The 14,228-nt window shown below is 42.3% G+C and overlaps 1 protein-coding gene across 4 annotated transcripts in view; it reads right to left on the reverse strand.

Moving 5' to 3' along the window:
• Positions 1-14,228, reverse strand: part of LOC132384103 (solute carrier family 22 member 6-A-like) — a 58,815-nt gene that overhangs the window by 15,816 nt on the left and 28,771 nt on the right. For 3 of the 4 annotated variants that reach the window (XM_059955445.1, XM_059955442.1, XM_059955443.1), the window contains one exon: positions 10,936-11,044. In XM_059955445.1, coding sequence (XP_059811428.1) covers positions 10,936-11,044 — 109 coding nt within the window. Of the gene's footprint in view, positions 1-4,873; positions 10,695-10,935; positions 11,045-14,228 lie in introns of those variants that run through there. The other variant, XM_059955444.1, reaches the window with a different exon arrangement.

The raw sequence follows: 14,228 nt of genomic DNA on the forward strand, positions 1-14,228 counted from the left end.
GCTAGTGTCTTCCACAGTCAAGACAGATGCAAGATACTCATTTAGTTTATCAGCCATCTCCTTGTCCCCCGTTATTATTTCTCCTGCCTCATTTTCTAGTGGTCCTAAAAACACTCTCATTTCTCTTTTATTTTTAACATACTTGAAAAAAAACTTTTACTATCCACTTTGATATCATTGCTAGCTCTCTTTCATATTTTGCCTTTTCCCTTCTAATGATTTTAGTTGCTCCCTATAGGTTTTTAAAAACTTCCCAATCCTCCATTTTCCCACTAATTTTTGATTGTATGCCCTAATTTCCCACTAATTGTATGCCCTTTCTTTTTTGCTTTTACAATAGCTTTGACTTCCCTCATCAGCCATGGTTAAACTATTTTACCATTTGAGTATTTCTTCAGTTTTTGGAATACACGTGTCCTACACCTTCCTCATTCTTCCCAGAAACACGCACCATTGCTGCTCTGCTGACATCCCTGCCAGCAGCTCCTTCCAATTTACTTTGGCCAACTCCTCTCTCATACCACTGTAATTTCCCTTACTCCACTGAAATACTGCTACATCAGACTTTAATTTCTCCCTATCAGATTTCCAGTTCAACTCAATCATATTGTGATCACTGCCTCCTCAGGGTTATTTTACCTTAAGTTCCCTAATCGCCTCCAGTTCATAACATAACACCTAATCCAATATAGCTGATCTCCTAGTAGGCTTAATGGCAAACTGCTCTAAAAAGGAGGTGGAGTTAAGTAGTTATGGTGCCCAACGGTGACTCCTTTGCTTGCATTTTCGAAAACAGTTCTAATTCCATCTTTAATATCTCTGTTTTTCCCTTTCAGGGTTCTTTTGAAGACCCTGACCTGGAGGTACACGCTGACTACATTCTTTGCGGAAATGGGACCCATTCTCGGGGTTCCACAACCAGCTGCTGTTCAGCATGCCAAAGGCTTGGCCTAAGATTTTTACTATCCGTCCTATCCTGAGTCCCCTCACACCAATTCCCATCCCTCTGCCAAATTAGTTTAAACCCTCTCCAACAGCTCTAACAAAACTGTGAGAATATTGGTCCCTCTTCCAGTTCTTGTGCAACCCATCACTCTTGAACAGGTCATACCTCCTCCAGAAGAGATCCCAATGATCCAAGAACCTGAGGCCCTGACCCCAGCACCAGCTTCTCAGTCACGCATTAATTTGCCAAATCATCCTGTTTCTACCCTCACTGGCACGTGGCACAGGTAGCAATCCAGAAATTACTACCCTGGAGGTCCTGCTTCTCAGCTTTCTACCTAGCTCTCTAAATTCTCTTTTCAGGACCACCTTGCTTGTCCTTCCTATGTCATTGGTACCAATATGTACCAAGACATCTAGCTCCCTCTCCAAAATGTTGTGGATGCGATTCGAGACATTCCTGACCCTGGCACCTGGGAGGCAACATACCATCCGGGTGTCCCGTTCACATCCACAGAATCTCCTGTCTGTTTCCCTCACTATTGAGTCCCTTATCACTACCGCTCCCCTCTTCTCCCTCTTTCTCTTCTGCACCACGGACCCATGGTCAGTGCCTGTAATCCAGTTGCCGTGGCATTCTCCCGGGAGGTCATCCCCCACGAAAGTATCCAGAGCAGTATACTTGTTTTTGAGGGGAATGACCACAGGGGTGTTCTGCTCTAACTGCCTATTTCCATTTTTCCTGACGGCCACCCAGCTACTCGCCTCCTGAAACTTCGAGGTGACTACTTCCCTGTAACTCTGATCGATCATCTCCTCACTCTCCCGTACAAGCGGAAGGTCATCCAGCTGCTGCTCCAGATCCCTGATATGGTCCTCAAGGAGCTGCAGCCAGATGCACTTCATGCAAATGTAGTTCCCTGGGTCTCCCAGTTCTACAACATCCTGCACGAACAGAACACCACAGTTATTTAAATTGTTCAGTAAGAGAGAGAAGAAAACAAAAATGGAAACCTTAACAGACGCTTTACACAGAGCCGATGCCTCTTCCGAGCCAAAGTCTTTTTGAGCCAAAGCCTGTCGCTTCTTCTCTCGCCACTGGCCTACTCCCGACAATGGCCGCTCCATCTATCCCGCATGTACTTTTAGTTAGTTTGTAGAGCTCTGCTGATGCCGCTGATAGGCCCCATACGATGGACAAATGCCCACGAAGCACCCGCTCTCGCCTGCGAGAAGCACCTCTTCCCAGAGCTCTGTTGATGCCGCTGATAGGCCCCATACAAATATCCTCCTTCTTCAAAGAACGGGGTTTCCCTTCCTCTGCCATTTACGCTGCCCTCACCCATATCTCCTCCACATCCCGAAATGTGCTCAGCCCGTCTTCCTGCCGCCTCAACAGGGATCGAATTCCTTTCTTTCTTTTTCAATCTTTTTATTATTGTTATTAATATCAACAAAATAAAGTTGATACACAGATAATGGGATTACAAACACACACATTTCAACTGAACATGAAAGAAAACATAAGCAATGATTACAGTATAAATGAGTATTCCCAAATCATGGACGATACAATATGTAAATAACAAGGCAAACTTAGGTATATCATAATATTTAATTAAAAAAACAGAAAAAAGAAAAAGAAAAAAATTATGCAAAAAACTAATCTAATAATCTAGTAACTAATAAGGAAAAAAACAAAAAAAGAAAAAAGAGAAAAAGAAAAACTGGAAAAAGAAAAGAAAAGGGCTGTTTATAATATCTCACAAAAATACAAAATCATCAGTGTCGTCAACTCCGATCCTCTCAACATATATAAAGTCAAAACTGGAAAATCAAATAGGCTTGGAACAGGGTCATATTACATCATATGAAAATATTGAATAAATGGTCTCCATATCTTTTCAAATTTAATAGAAGTATCAAATACACCACTTCTAATTTTTTCTAAACTTAGTCATAACATAGTTTGAGAAAACTAATGAAATACAGTAGGAGGATTAATTTCTTTCCAATTCAACAAAATAGATCTTCTAGCCATTAGTGTAAGAAATGTAATCATTCGACAAGCGGAAAAGGATAAATGGAGTGAGTCCATCATTGGTAAACCAAAAATTGTGGTAATAGGATGAGGTTGTACATCAATGTTCAATACCGCAGAAATAATATCAAAAATATCTTTCCAATATTTTTTCAAAAGCGGACACGACCAGAACATATGAGTTAAAGACGCTATCTCAGAATGACATCTGTCACAAATAGGATTTATATAGGAATAAAAATGAGCCAATTTATCCTTGGACATATGGGCCCTGTGCACAACTTTAAACTGTATTAATGAATGTTTAGCACATATAGATGATGTATTAACTAATTGAAGAATTTTATCCCAATTCTCAATAGGGATAGTAAGGTTAAGTTCTCTTTCCCAATCATTTTTAGTCTTATAAAAGGGCTCTGAACGTATCTTCATAATTATATTGTAAAGTTTTGATATTAGCCCTTTCTGAAAAGAGTTTAGTTTAAACAAATTCTCTAAAATACCTGAAGACACAAAATTTGGAAAAATAGGAAGTACAGTATTTAAGAAATTCCTAATCTGTAAATATCTAAAAAAAATGAAATTTAGGCAAATTATATTTATTAGATAATTGCTCAAAAGACATAAAACAATTATCCAAAAATAAATCGGAAAATCGTAGTAATCCTTTAGTCTTCCAAGCTGAATAAGCTTCGTCTATAATAGGATAAAAAAGCAATTGGATACAATAGGAATATTTAAAACAAACTGAGTCAACCCAAAAAATTCCCGAAATTGAAACCATATATGTAAAGTATGTTTAACTATCGGTTGTCAATTCGTTTCGGCAATTTAGAAAAAGTAAAGGGAAGAGAAGTCCCTAAAATAGAACCCAATGCAAATCCTTGTACAGATTTAATTTCCAGGTTCACCCAATGAGGGCTAAAAGATAAATCCCAATCCTTTAACCAACATATCAAATATCGGATATTAACTGCCCAATAATAAAATCTAAAATTAGGCAATGCCAATCTACCCTCCTTCCTTGCCTTCTGTAAATATATTTTACCTAACCTAGGATTTTTATTCTGCCAGATATATATGAGGAAATTTTTGAATCAACATTAGCAAAAAAAGATTTCGGAAAATGAATTGGTACCGCTTGAAATATATATAAAAACTTGGGTAAAATAACCATCTTAATAGCATTAATCCAACCTATCAGAGATAAAGATAGTGGTGACCACTTAGTAAACCAACATTTAATCTGATCGATTAAGGGTAAAAAAGTTAACCTTAAATAAGTCTTTATAGTTTTTTGTGATTTTAATCCCTAATTAAATAAGAGTCATTAACTAATTTAAAAGGTAAATTTCCATAAATTGGAACCTGTCTATTTAAAGGAAACAATTCACTCTTATTAAGATTTAATTTATACCCAGAAAAATCACTAAATTGAGCCAACAATGATAAAACTGCAGGAATAGATTTCTCAGGGTCAGAAATAAATAATAATAAATCATCTGCATATAATGGCAACTTATGTATATCTGTCCCACGATTCATGCCAAAAATATTCTGTGATTCTCTGATAGCAATTGCCAAGGGTTCTAAAGCAATATCAAATAATAATGGACTAAGAGGACAGCCTTGTCTAGTGCCCCGAAATAAACAAAAAAAAAGGGAAATCTTCGATTGTTAGTGAGCACCGAGGCTACTGGAATATGATATATCATTTTAATCCAGGAAATGAATGCCGGAAGGGATAGAATTCCTTTTGTCCTCACCTACCGTCCCATGGGATTCCACATCCAGCACAACATTAACCACAACTTCCGCCATCTCCAAAGGGACCCGATCATCAATCACACCTTTGCCTCCTTCCCCCCCCCCCCTCCACTTTCGACAGGGATCACTCCGTCTCCAATTCCCTTGCCCATTCGTCATTCTCCACGAATCTCCCACCCAGCACTTATCCCTGTAAGCAACAGAAAGGCTACACCTGCCAAAACACTTCCATTCAGGGCCCAAACAGTCTTTCCAGGCCAGGCAACACTTCACCCGCAAATCTGCCGGGGTTGTCTAATGTGCCCACCGCTCCCTCGACATTGGCGAGACCCATCATAGATTGGGAGACTGCTGTTGAACACCTCGGTCGCATCCACCAAAATCGGAGTTCCATTCTTGTTGTAACATGTTGGCCCAGGGACTCCACTTGTACCAAGATGAGGCCACTCTCAGAGTGCAGGAGGAACACCTCATATGCCATCTGGGTACCCTTCATCTGGCATGGATATTGATTTCTCCTTCCGATTTATTCCCCTCCATCTTCCCTCCTCTATTCCCCATGCTGTCTTCTTACCCCTTCTCACCTGCCTATCACCTGCCCCTGGGCCACTCTCCTCTCCTATCAGATTCTTTTTGTTCTAGCCCTTTACCTTTCTCACCCTCCTGGCCTCACCTATCATCTTCTAGCTAACTTTCCCCCTCCCCCTACATCTTTTTATTCTGGTGTCTACTGTTTATTCATTTCCACAGATGTTGCATGACCTGATGAGTTCCTCCAGCATCTTGTGTGTTGCTCTGGATTTCCAAAATCGCCAGAATCTCTCGTGTTTGACCCTAAACCACATGGGTACCATAGAACGTGGGAGGGAACATGGAATGTGGGGGGAAACCATAGCACCCGGAAGAAACCCAGGTCAACGTACAAATTCCTTACAGGCTACAGTGGGAATCGAACCTGAGTCACTAATCACTGACACTGTACAGCGTTACACTGATCACTCTGCTACTGTGCCACTACTCCTCCCACTCCCCCCAACTTCTGGCTTCATCCTCCTTCCTTTCCAGTTCTGATAAGACCAGAAGACATAGGAGCAGAATTAGGCCATTCAGCCCATCGAGTCTGCACCTGTATTCCATGATGACTAATTCCAGATCCACTCAACCCCATACACCTGCCTTCTCACCAGATCCTTTGATCCCCTGACCAAACAGGAAACTATCAACTTCCGCCTTAAAAATACCCATGGATTTGGCCTTCACCACAGTCTGTGGCAGACTACTCTCTACTCAGAGATTCACTTCTCTCTGGCTTAAAAAAAATTCTCCTTACCTCCATTCTAAACGTTCACCCCTCAATTTTGAGGCTGTGCTCTCTAGTTCGGAATACCCCCACCATAGGAAGCACCCTCTCCGCATTCACCCTATCTAGTCGTTTCAATTTTCGGTAGGTTTCATGAGATCCCCCAGCCTTCTCCAGGCTGCATCACTGTCTGGTATGGTGGGGGCTACTGCATAGGACTGAAAAAAAGCTGCAGAGGGTTGTAAATTTAGTTGGCTCCATCTTGAGTACCAGTTTACGAACTACTCAGGATATCTTCAAGGAGCAGTGTCTCAGAAAGGCAATGTCCATTATTAAAGGCCCCCAGCACCCAGGGCATGCCCTTTTCTCACTGTTACTATCAGGGAGGAGGTACAGAAGCCTGAAGGCACACAGTCAGCAATTCAGGAACAGCTTCTTCCCCTCTGCCATCCGATTCCTAAATGGACATTGAACCCATGAAAACTACCACACTTTTTAATATATTTTATTTCTATGTTTTTGCATGATTTTAATCTATACAACATATGTTTACTATAATTGAGTTATTTATTTATTATTTTTATTTTATTTTTCCCTCTTCTTCGTTATTACGTATTGCATTGAACTGCCGCAGCTAAGTTAACAAATTTCACAACACAGATAATAAACCTGATTCTGATAAATTCCAGTGAGTACAGGCCCAAAGCTGCCAAACTCTCCTCGTTTGTTAACCCCTTCATTCCCAGAATCATCCTTGTGAACCTCCTCTGGATTCTCTCCAATGACAAGACTCCCTTTCTGAGATATAGGGCCCAAAACTGCTGACAATACTCCAAGTGTGGCCTGACTAGAGTCTTATAAAACCTAAGCATTATCTCCTTGCTTTTATATTCTATTCCCCTTGAAATAAATGCCAACATTGCATTTGCCTTCTTTACCACAGACTCATCCTGTAAATTAACCTTCTGAGAGGCTTGCACAAGAACTCCCAAGTCCATCTGCACCTCTGATGTTTGAATCTTCTCCCCATTTAGATAATGGTCTGCACTATTGTTCCTTTTACCAAAATGCGTCATACATTTCCCAACACTGTATTCCATCTGCCACTTTTGTTCCCATGCTCCCTGCTGCCTTCATATAATCTGCAAACTTTGCCACAAAGCCATCAATTCCATTATCTAAATCAGACAGAAAAACGTGAAAAGCAGCAGCCCCAATACTGACCCCTGAGGAACACCACTAGTCACCAGCAGCAAACCAGAAAAGGCCCCTTTTATTCCCACTCGCTGCCTCCTGCCTGTCAGACATTCCTCTATCCATGCCGGTATCTTTCCTGTAAAGCCATAGGATTTTATCTTGTTAAGCATCCTCAGGTGAGGCACCTTCTCAAATACCTTCTGAAAATCCAAGTAAATGACATCCACTGTCTCTCCTTTGTCCACCCTGCTTGTTACTTCCTCGAAGAACTCCAACAGACTTGTCAGGCAAGATTTCCCTTTACAGAAACCATGCTGACTTTGACATATTATCATTAGTCTCCAAGTACCTTGAAGCCTCATCCTTAATAATAGACTTCAACATTTTCCCAGCCACTGAGGTTAGGCTAACTGGCCCACACTTTCCTTTCCTTTGCCTTTCTCCCTTCTTAAAGAGTGCAGTGATATTTGCAGGGTCATCAGGTGCAGCAGGGATCTTCACAGCTGTAGTTGTGTTCTCCCTTTCAATGTGTGCATGGAAGGCGTTGAGTTCATCTGGTAGTGAAGCATCACTGCCATTCATGTTATTGGGTTTCGCTTTGTAGGAAGTAATGTCTTGCAAACCCTGCCAGAGTTGCTGTGCATCCGATGTCGCCTCCAACGTCATTCGAAATTGTTTCTTTGCCCTTGAAATAGTCCTCCGCAAATCATACCTGGTTTTCTAGTACAGGCCTGGGTCGCCAAACTTGAATGCCACAGAACTAGCCTTCAGCAGACGACGTACCTCCTGGTTCATCCATGGCTTTTGGATTGGGAATGTACAGTAAGTCTTTGTAGGCACACACTCATTCACACAGGTTTTAATGAAGTCGGTAACAACTGCAGCATACTCATCCAAGTTCAAAGATGAATCCCTGAATACAGTCCAGTCCACCGATTCAAAGCTGTCCTGTAGGCGCTCCTGTGCTTCCCTTGTCCAAACCTTCTTGGTCCTTACTGCTGGTGCTGCAGTCTTCAGTCTCTGGGAGTAGAAGTACAGCTGGGTGATCAGACTTCCCAAAGTGAGGGCGTAGAATAGCATGGTAGGCATTCTTGATGGTGGTGTAGCAATGGTCCAGTGTGTTGTTTCCTCTGGTATTGCAAGTGATCTGTTGGTAGTTGCTTAGTGATTTTTTCAGACTGGCCTGGTTAAAATCTCCCAAAACGATGGGAGACTCATTGGAGAGAGTCCAGAGTAGATTCACAAGAATGATTTTGGGAATGAAGGGGTTAATATATGAAGCGAGTTTGGCAGTTTCAGGCCTGTACTCACTGAAATTTAGAGGAATGCGGGGGCATTTCATTGAAACCTACCTAATGATAAAAAGGTTAGATACAGTGGATGTGGAAAGCAAGTTTCCAATGGTGGGGGTATCCAGAACTAGAGGGCACAGCCTCAAAATTAAGGGGCAAACTTTTAGAACAGAGATAAGGATTTTTTTTTAATGTAGAGTGTAGTGATCTGTGGAATGCTCTGCCACAGACTGCAGTGAAGGCCTAGTCTGTGGGCATAATTAGGGCAAAAGTTGATTGTTTCCTGATTGGTCAGGGCATCAAAGGATATGGTGACAAGGCAGATGCATGCAGTTGAGTGGGATCCAGAATCAGTCATGATGGAATAGCAGAGCAGACTTGATGGGCTGAATGGCCTAATTCTTATGGTCTATTCTGGTATGGTTCCAGAGGAATGGAAAAGTGCAAATGGCATTCCACTTTTCAAGAAGGAAGGGAAGCAGAAGAAAGGGTACTGTAAACCTATTAGTCTGACCTCAGTAGTTGGGATGATGATGGAGTCAATTGTTAAAGACATGGTTTCAGAGTACTTGGAGGCATGTGATAAAATAAGCCGAGGTCAGCATTGTTTTCTCAAGGGAAAATCTTGCCTAACAAATTTGTTAGAATCTTTTGAAGAAATAATAAGCAGGATAGACAGAGAAGAACTGGTGGATTTTGTGTACCTGGTTTTTCAGAAGGCTTTTGACAAGGTGCCGCACATGAAGTTGTAAAACAGGTTAAGAGACCATGGTATTACAGGAAAGATACTACTTTGTAGCATGGATAAAGCAGTGGCTGATTGGCAGGAGGCAGAGCGGGAATAAATGAAGTATTTTCTGGTTGGTTGCTGGTGACTAGAGGTGTTCCACAGGGGCCTGTGTTGGTACCGATCCTTTTTACATTATATGTCAATGACTTGGATGACAGAATCGATTGCTTTGTTGAAAAGTTTGCTGATGATACAAAGATAGGTCGAGGGGCAGGTAGTTTTGAGGAAGTAGAGAAGCTGCAGAAGGACTTAGGGACTTAGACAGACAAGGAGAATGGGCAAAGAAGAGGCAGATGGAAAACAGTGTCGGGAAGTGTATGGTCATGCACTTTGATAGAAGGAATAAAGAAGTGGTCTATTTTCCGTATGGAGAGGGAAATTGGAAATCAAAGGTGCAAAGGGACTTAGAAGTCCTTGTGCAGGATTTCCTAAGGGTTAATTTGCAGGTTGAGTCTGGCAAATGCAATGTTAACGTTCATCTCAATAGGACTAGAATAGAAAAGCAAGGATGTAAGGTTGAGATTTTCATGTTGGCGGTTGGTGAGGCCTCACTTGGAGTTTTCTGAGTAGATTTTGGCCCTTTTAAAAAGATCTGTTCAAAACATCTTTGAAAAGATGTGCTGACATTGGAGAGGGTTCAAAGGCAGTTCACAAAAATGATTCCGGTATTGAAAGGGTTACCATATGAGGAGCGTTTGATGGTTCTGGGCCTGGATGGCCTCATTGAAACCTATCAAATGTTGAAAGGCCTCAATACTGTAGACGTGGGGAGGATGCTTCCTGTGGTGGGAGAGTCCATGATGAGAGGACACAGCATCAGAATAGAGCGACATAATTTCAAAATGGAAATGAGGAGGATTTTCTTTAGCCAGAGGGTGGTGAATCTGTGGAATTCATTGCCACAGGCGGCTGTGGAGATCAAGACTTGGAGTATACTTAAGGCAGAAGTTGGTAGATTCTTCATTAGCCAAACCATGAAGGGATACGGGGAGAAGGCAGGAGATTGTGGCTGAGAGGAAAATAGATCAGCCATGATGAAATGGCAAAGCAGACTTGATGGGCCAAATGGTTAGTAGGTTCCTTCCTTCCTTCCTTGCGCCCTTAACTCCTGGTGGAGTCGTTGGGGTGCCGTCATGTCAAGCTTTGCACCAGTTTGTTCCATCCGTCGCGGTTGTGTGCCAGAGCCTGGGTCACCGCAAGTGCTTTCCCTGTCCACTCTTTAATGTTGTCCATCCATCTTTTTCTCTGTCTGTAGGTTAACTGGCCATTATTAATTGTCCTATGATTAGGCTGGGGTTAAATCGGTGGTAACCTGGGTATAGCAGCTCGTTGGGGCAAAAGGGCCAGTTATGCGTTGTAATTCTAAATAATTAAATAAACAAGCCTGTGTGATAGCTGTTGGTGTTTAACTCCCCACTGCAGTTTCACAAAGGAACACCCCCAATTGGTGTTTAATCCCCACCGTGGGACCACCAGGGAAACAACCCCCCCATTTGGTGTTTAACCCCCCACTGTGGGACGACCAGGGAAACACCCACCCCCAACCGCAAGACTACCCCGTTCCCATTAGCAGCCAATTGAAGGAAGGAACCCAGCTACCCACCTGATCACGGTCGGGTACATCTCGCTAACGTAGAGGTAACAGCAAGCGAAGGAAGCGCCCAGACTCCCCTTCCCGATGGCAGCGAGGGTCACACGCACGGCCTGGAGATCTATGTGTGTGGCACAGAGCTGGGTAAGTGGCATCAAAGCGGAATGCTCACACCTGCAACGGTCTCTGTTCACTCTTTGTACGAGAGTCACGATGGGGGGCACGGTCACGCGGTGGGTCAGTGTAACGCTATTACAGAGCCAGTGACCCAGGTTCAATTCCCGCCACTGTCTGTAAGGAGTTTGTACGTTCTCCCCATCACCAAGTGGGTTTCCTCCGGGTGCTCCAGTTCCTCCCACAGTCCAAAGTTATGGGCGTGTAATGTTGGTGCTGGAAGCTCAGCAACCCTCAAACTGTGTTTGTTGTTGACACAGCTGGTGCAAGTTTCAATGTGCTGATGAAGTTTTGACAATTAAAGGTAATCTTTAGTATTTTTTTTAATATATTACACTGTACTCCAACCCAAAGAACAAATACCACAACATACATCAGTGATAATAAACAGGATTCTGATTCTGCCCATATAAATGTCTGTACTCCATCATTCCCTGCACATGGTCCATATCCTATCGTTCCATAAGACCATAAGACAGAGGGATAGAATTAGGCCATTTGGTCCATCGAGTCTGCTCTGCTATTCAATCGTGGCTGATCCTTATTTTTCCCTCCGCAGCTCTCCACTGATCTTCTCCCTGTGACCTTTGACACCATGTCCAATTGAGTATCTGTCAGTCTCTGCCTTAAATACACCCAATGACCTGGCCTCCACAGCTGCCTGTGCTAATGAATTCCACAACTTCACCACCCTCTGGCCAAAGAAATTTCTTTGCATCTTTGTTTTAAATGGACGCGCCTCTGGTCTGAGGCTGTGCCCTCTTATCCTAGACTCCCCTACCATCCTTTCCACATCTACCATGCCTAGACCTTTCAACATTCAAAAGGTTTCAATGAGATCCCCCTTCATCCTTCTAAATTCCAGCGAGTACAGACCCAGAGCCATCAAAAGTTACTTGTATGATAACCCTTTCATTCCTGGAATCATCCTTGTGAACCTCCTCTGGACCCTCTCCAAGCACAGCATATCTTTTCTTAGATAAGGAGTCGAGAACTGTCCACAATACTCAAGGTGAGGCCTCACCAGTGCCTTATAAAACTTCAGCATCACATCCTTGCTCTTGTATTCTAGACCTCTTGAAATGAATGTTAACTTTGCATTTGCCTTCCTCACCACCGACTCAATCTGCAAGTTAACCTTCAGGGTGTTCTGCACAAGGACTTCCAAGTCCTTTTGTATCTCAGATTTTTGGATTTTCTCCCAATTTAGAAAATATTCTGCACAGTTATTTCTTCTACCAAAGTGTATGACTATGTATTTTCCAACATTGTATTTCATTTGTCAGTTTCTTGCCCATTCTCTGAATCTGCCTAAGTCCTTCTGCAGCCTACCTGTTTCCTCAACAATACCTGTTTCTCCACCAATCTTCGTATCATCTGAAAACTTGGCAACAAAGCCATCTATTCCATCATCTGAATCATTGATACGCAGCATAAAAAGAAGCGGTCCCATCACCAACCCCTGCAGAACACCACTAGTCACTGGCAGCCAATCAGAAAAGGATCCTTTTATTCCTACTCGCTACCTCCTACCAATCAGCCAATATCTAACTATGCAAGTAACTTTCCTGTAATACCATGGGCTCTTAACTTGTTAAGCAGCCTCATGTGTGGCACCTTGTTTCTGTAAGTCCAGATATACAACATCCACTGCATTCCCTTTATCTATCCTATTTGTAATCTCCTCAAAGAATTCCAACAGGTTTATCAGGCACGATTTTCTCTGAAGGAGACCATGCTGACTTTGTACTATCTTGTCCTGTGTCACCTGTGTCTCCATCACCTCATCCTTAACAATTGACTCCAACATCTTCCCAACCACTGAGGTCAGGCTAAATGGTCCATAATTTCCTTTCTGCTGTCTTCCTCCTTTCTTAAAGAGTGGAGTGACATTTGCAATTTTCCAGTCCTCTGGCACCAAGCCAGAGTCCGATGATTTTTGCAAGATCATTTCTAACACCACCACGATCTCTAATGCTACCTCTTTCAGAACCATGGGGTGCAGTTCATCTGGCCCGGATGACTTATGTACCCTTAGGTCTTTCAGCTTTTTGAGCACCTTCTCTCTTGTAATAATAATTGCACTCACTTCCCTTCCCCCACACCCTTCAACATCTGGCACACTGATAGTGTCTTCCACAGTGAAGACTGATGCAAAATAATTAGTTCATCTGTCATCTCCTTGTCCCATTACTTTTTCTCCATTCTCATTTTCTATCAGTCCTTTTTCCACTCTCATATCTTTTTTTTTACATACTTGAAAAAGCTTTTACTATCCACTTTCATATTATTTGCTAGTTTGCTTTCATATTTCATCCTTTGCCTCCTAATGATTCATTTAGTTGCTTTCTGTAGGGTTTAAAAGTTTCCCAATCCTCTATCATTTTGCTAATTTTTGTTTTGTTGCATGCCCTCCCTTTTGCTTTTACATAAGCCATGAATTTCCTTTTCAGCCACAGTTGTACTATTTTGCCACTTTGAGTACATCTTTGTTTTTGGAATATATCTGTCCGCACCTTCCTCATTTTTCCCAGAAACTCACACTATTGCTGCTCTGCTGACATCCCTGCTAGAAGCTCCTTCCAATTTACTTTGGCCAGCTCCCCTCTCATACCTATAATTTCCTTTACTCCATTGAAATACTGCTACATCAGACTTTACTTTCTCCCTGTCAGATTTCCAGTTCAACTCAATCATATTGTGATCACTGTCTCCCAAGGGTTCTTTTTCCTGAAGCTCAATAATCACACCCAGTTCATTACATAACACCCAAACCAGTAGTTTATCCTCTCATAGGCTCAGCTACAAACCGATCTGAAAAGCCATCTTGTAGGCATTCAACAAACTCATTTCTTGAGATCCATTTCCAACCTAACTTCCCAATTAACTTGCATGTTGAATTCTCCCATGACTATCATAATATTTCCCTTTGATATGCGCCTCTCCTATTGTAATCTGTGATCCACATCCGAGCTGCTGCTGGAAGACCCATATATAACTGACGTCAGGGACATAGAAACACACAAAACCTACAACACAACACAGGCCCTTCGGTCCACAATGCTGTGCTGAACATGTACTTACTTTAGAAATTACCTGGTGTTACCCACATTCTTCTAAGCTCCACATAC

This window comes from Hypanus sabinus, chromosome 31, assembly GCF_030144855.1.
Source record: "Hypanus sabinus isolate sHypSab1 chromosome 31, sHypSab1.hap1, whole genome shotgun sequence".
NCBI classification, from domain to species: Eukaryota; Metazoa; Chordata; class Chondrichthyes; order Myliobatiformes; family Dasyatidae; genus Hypanus; species Hypanus sabinus.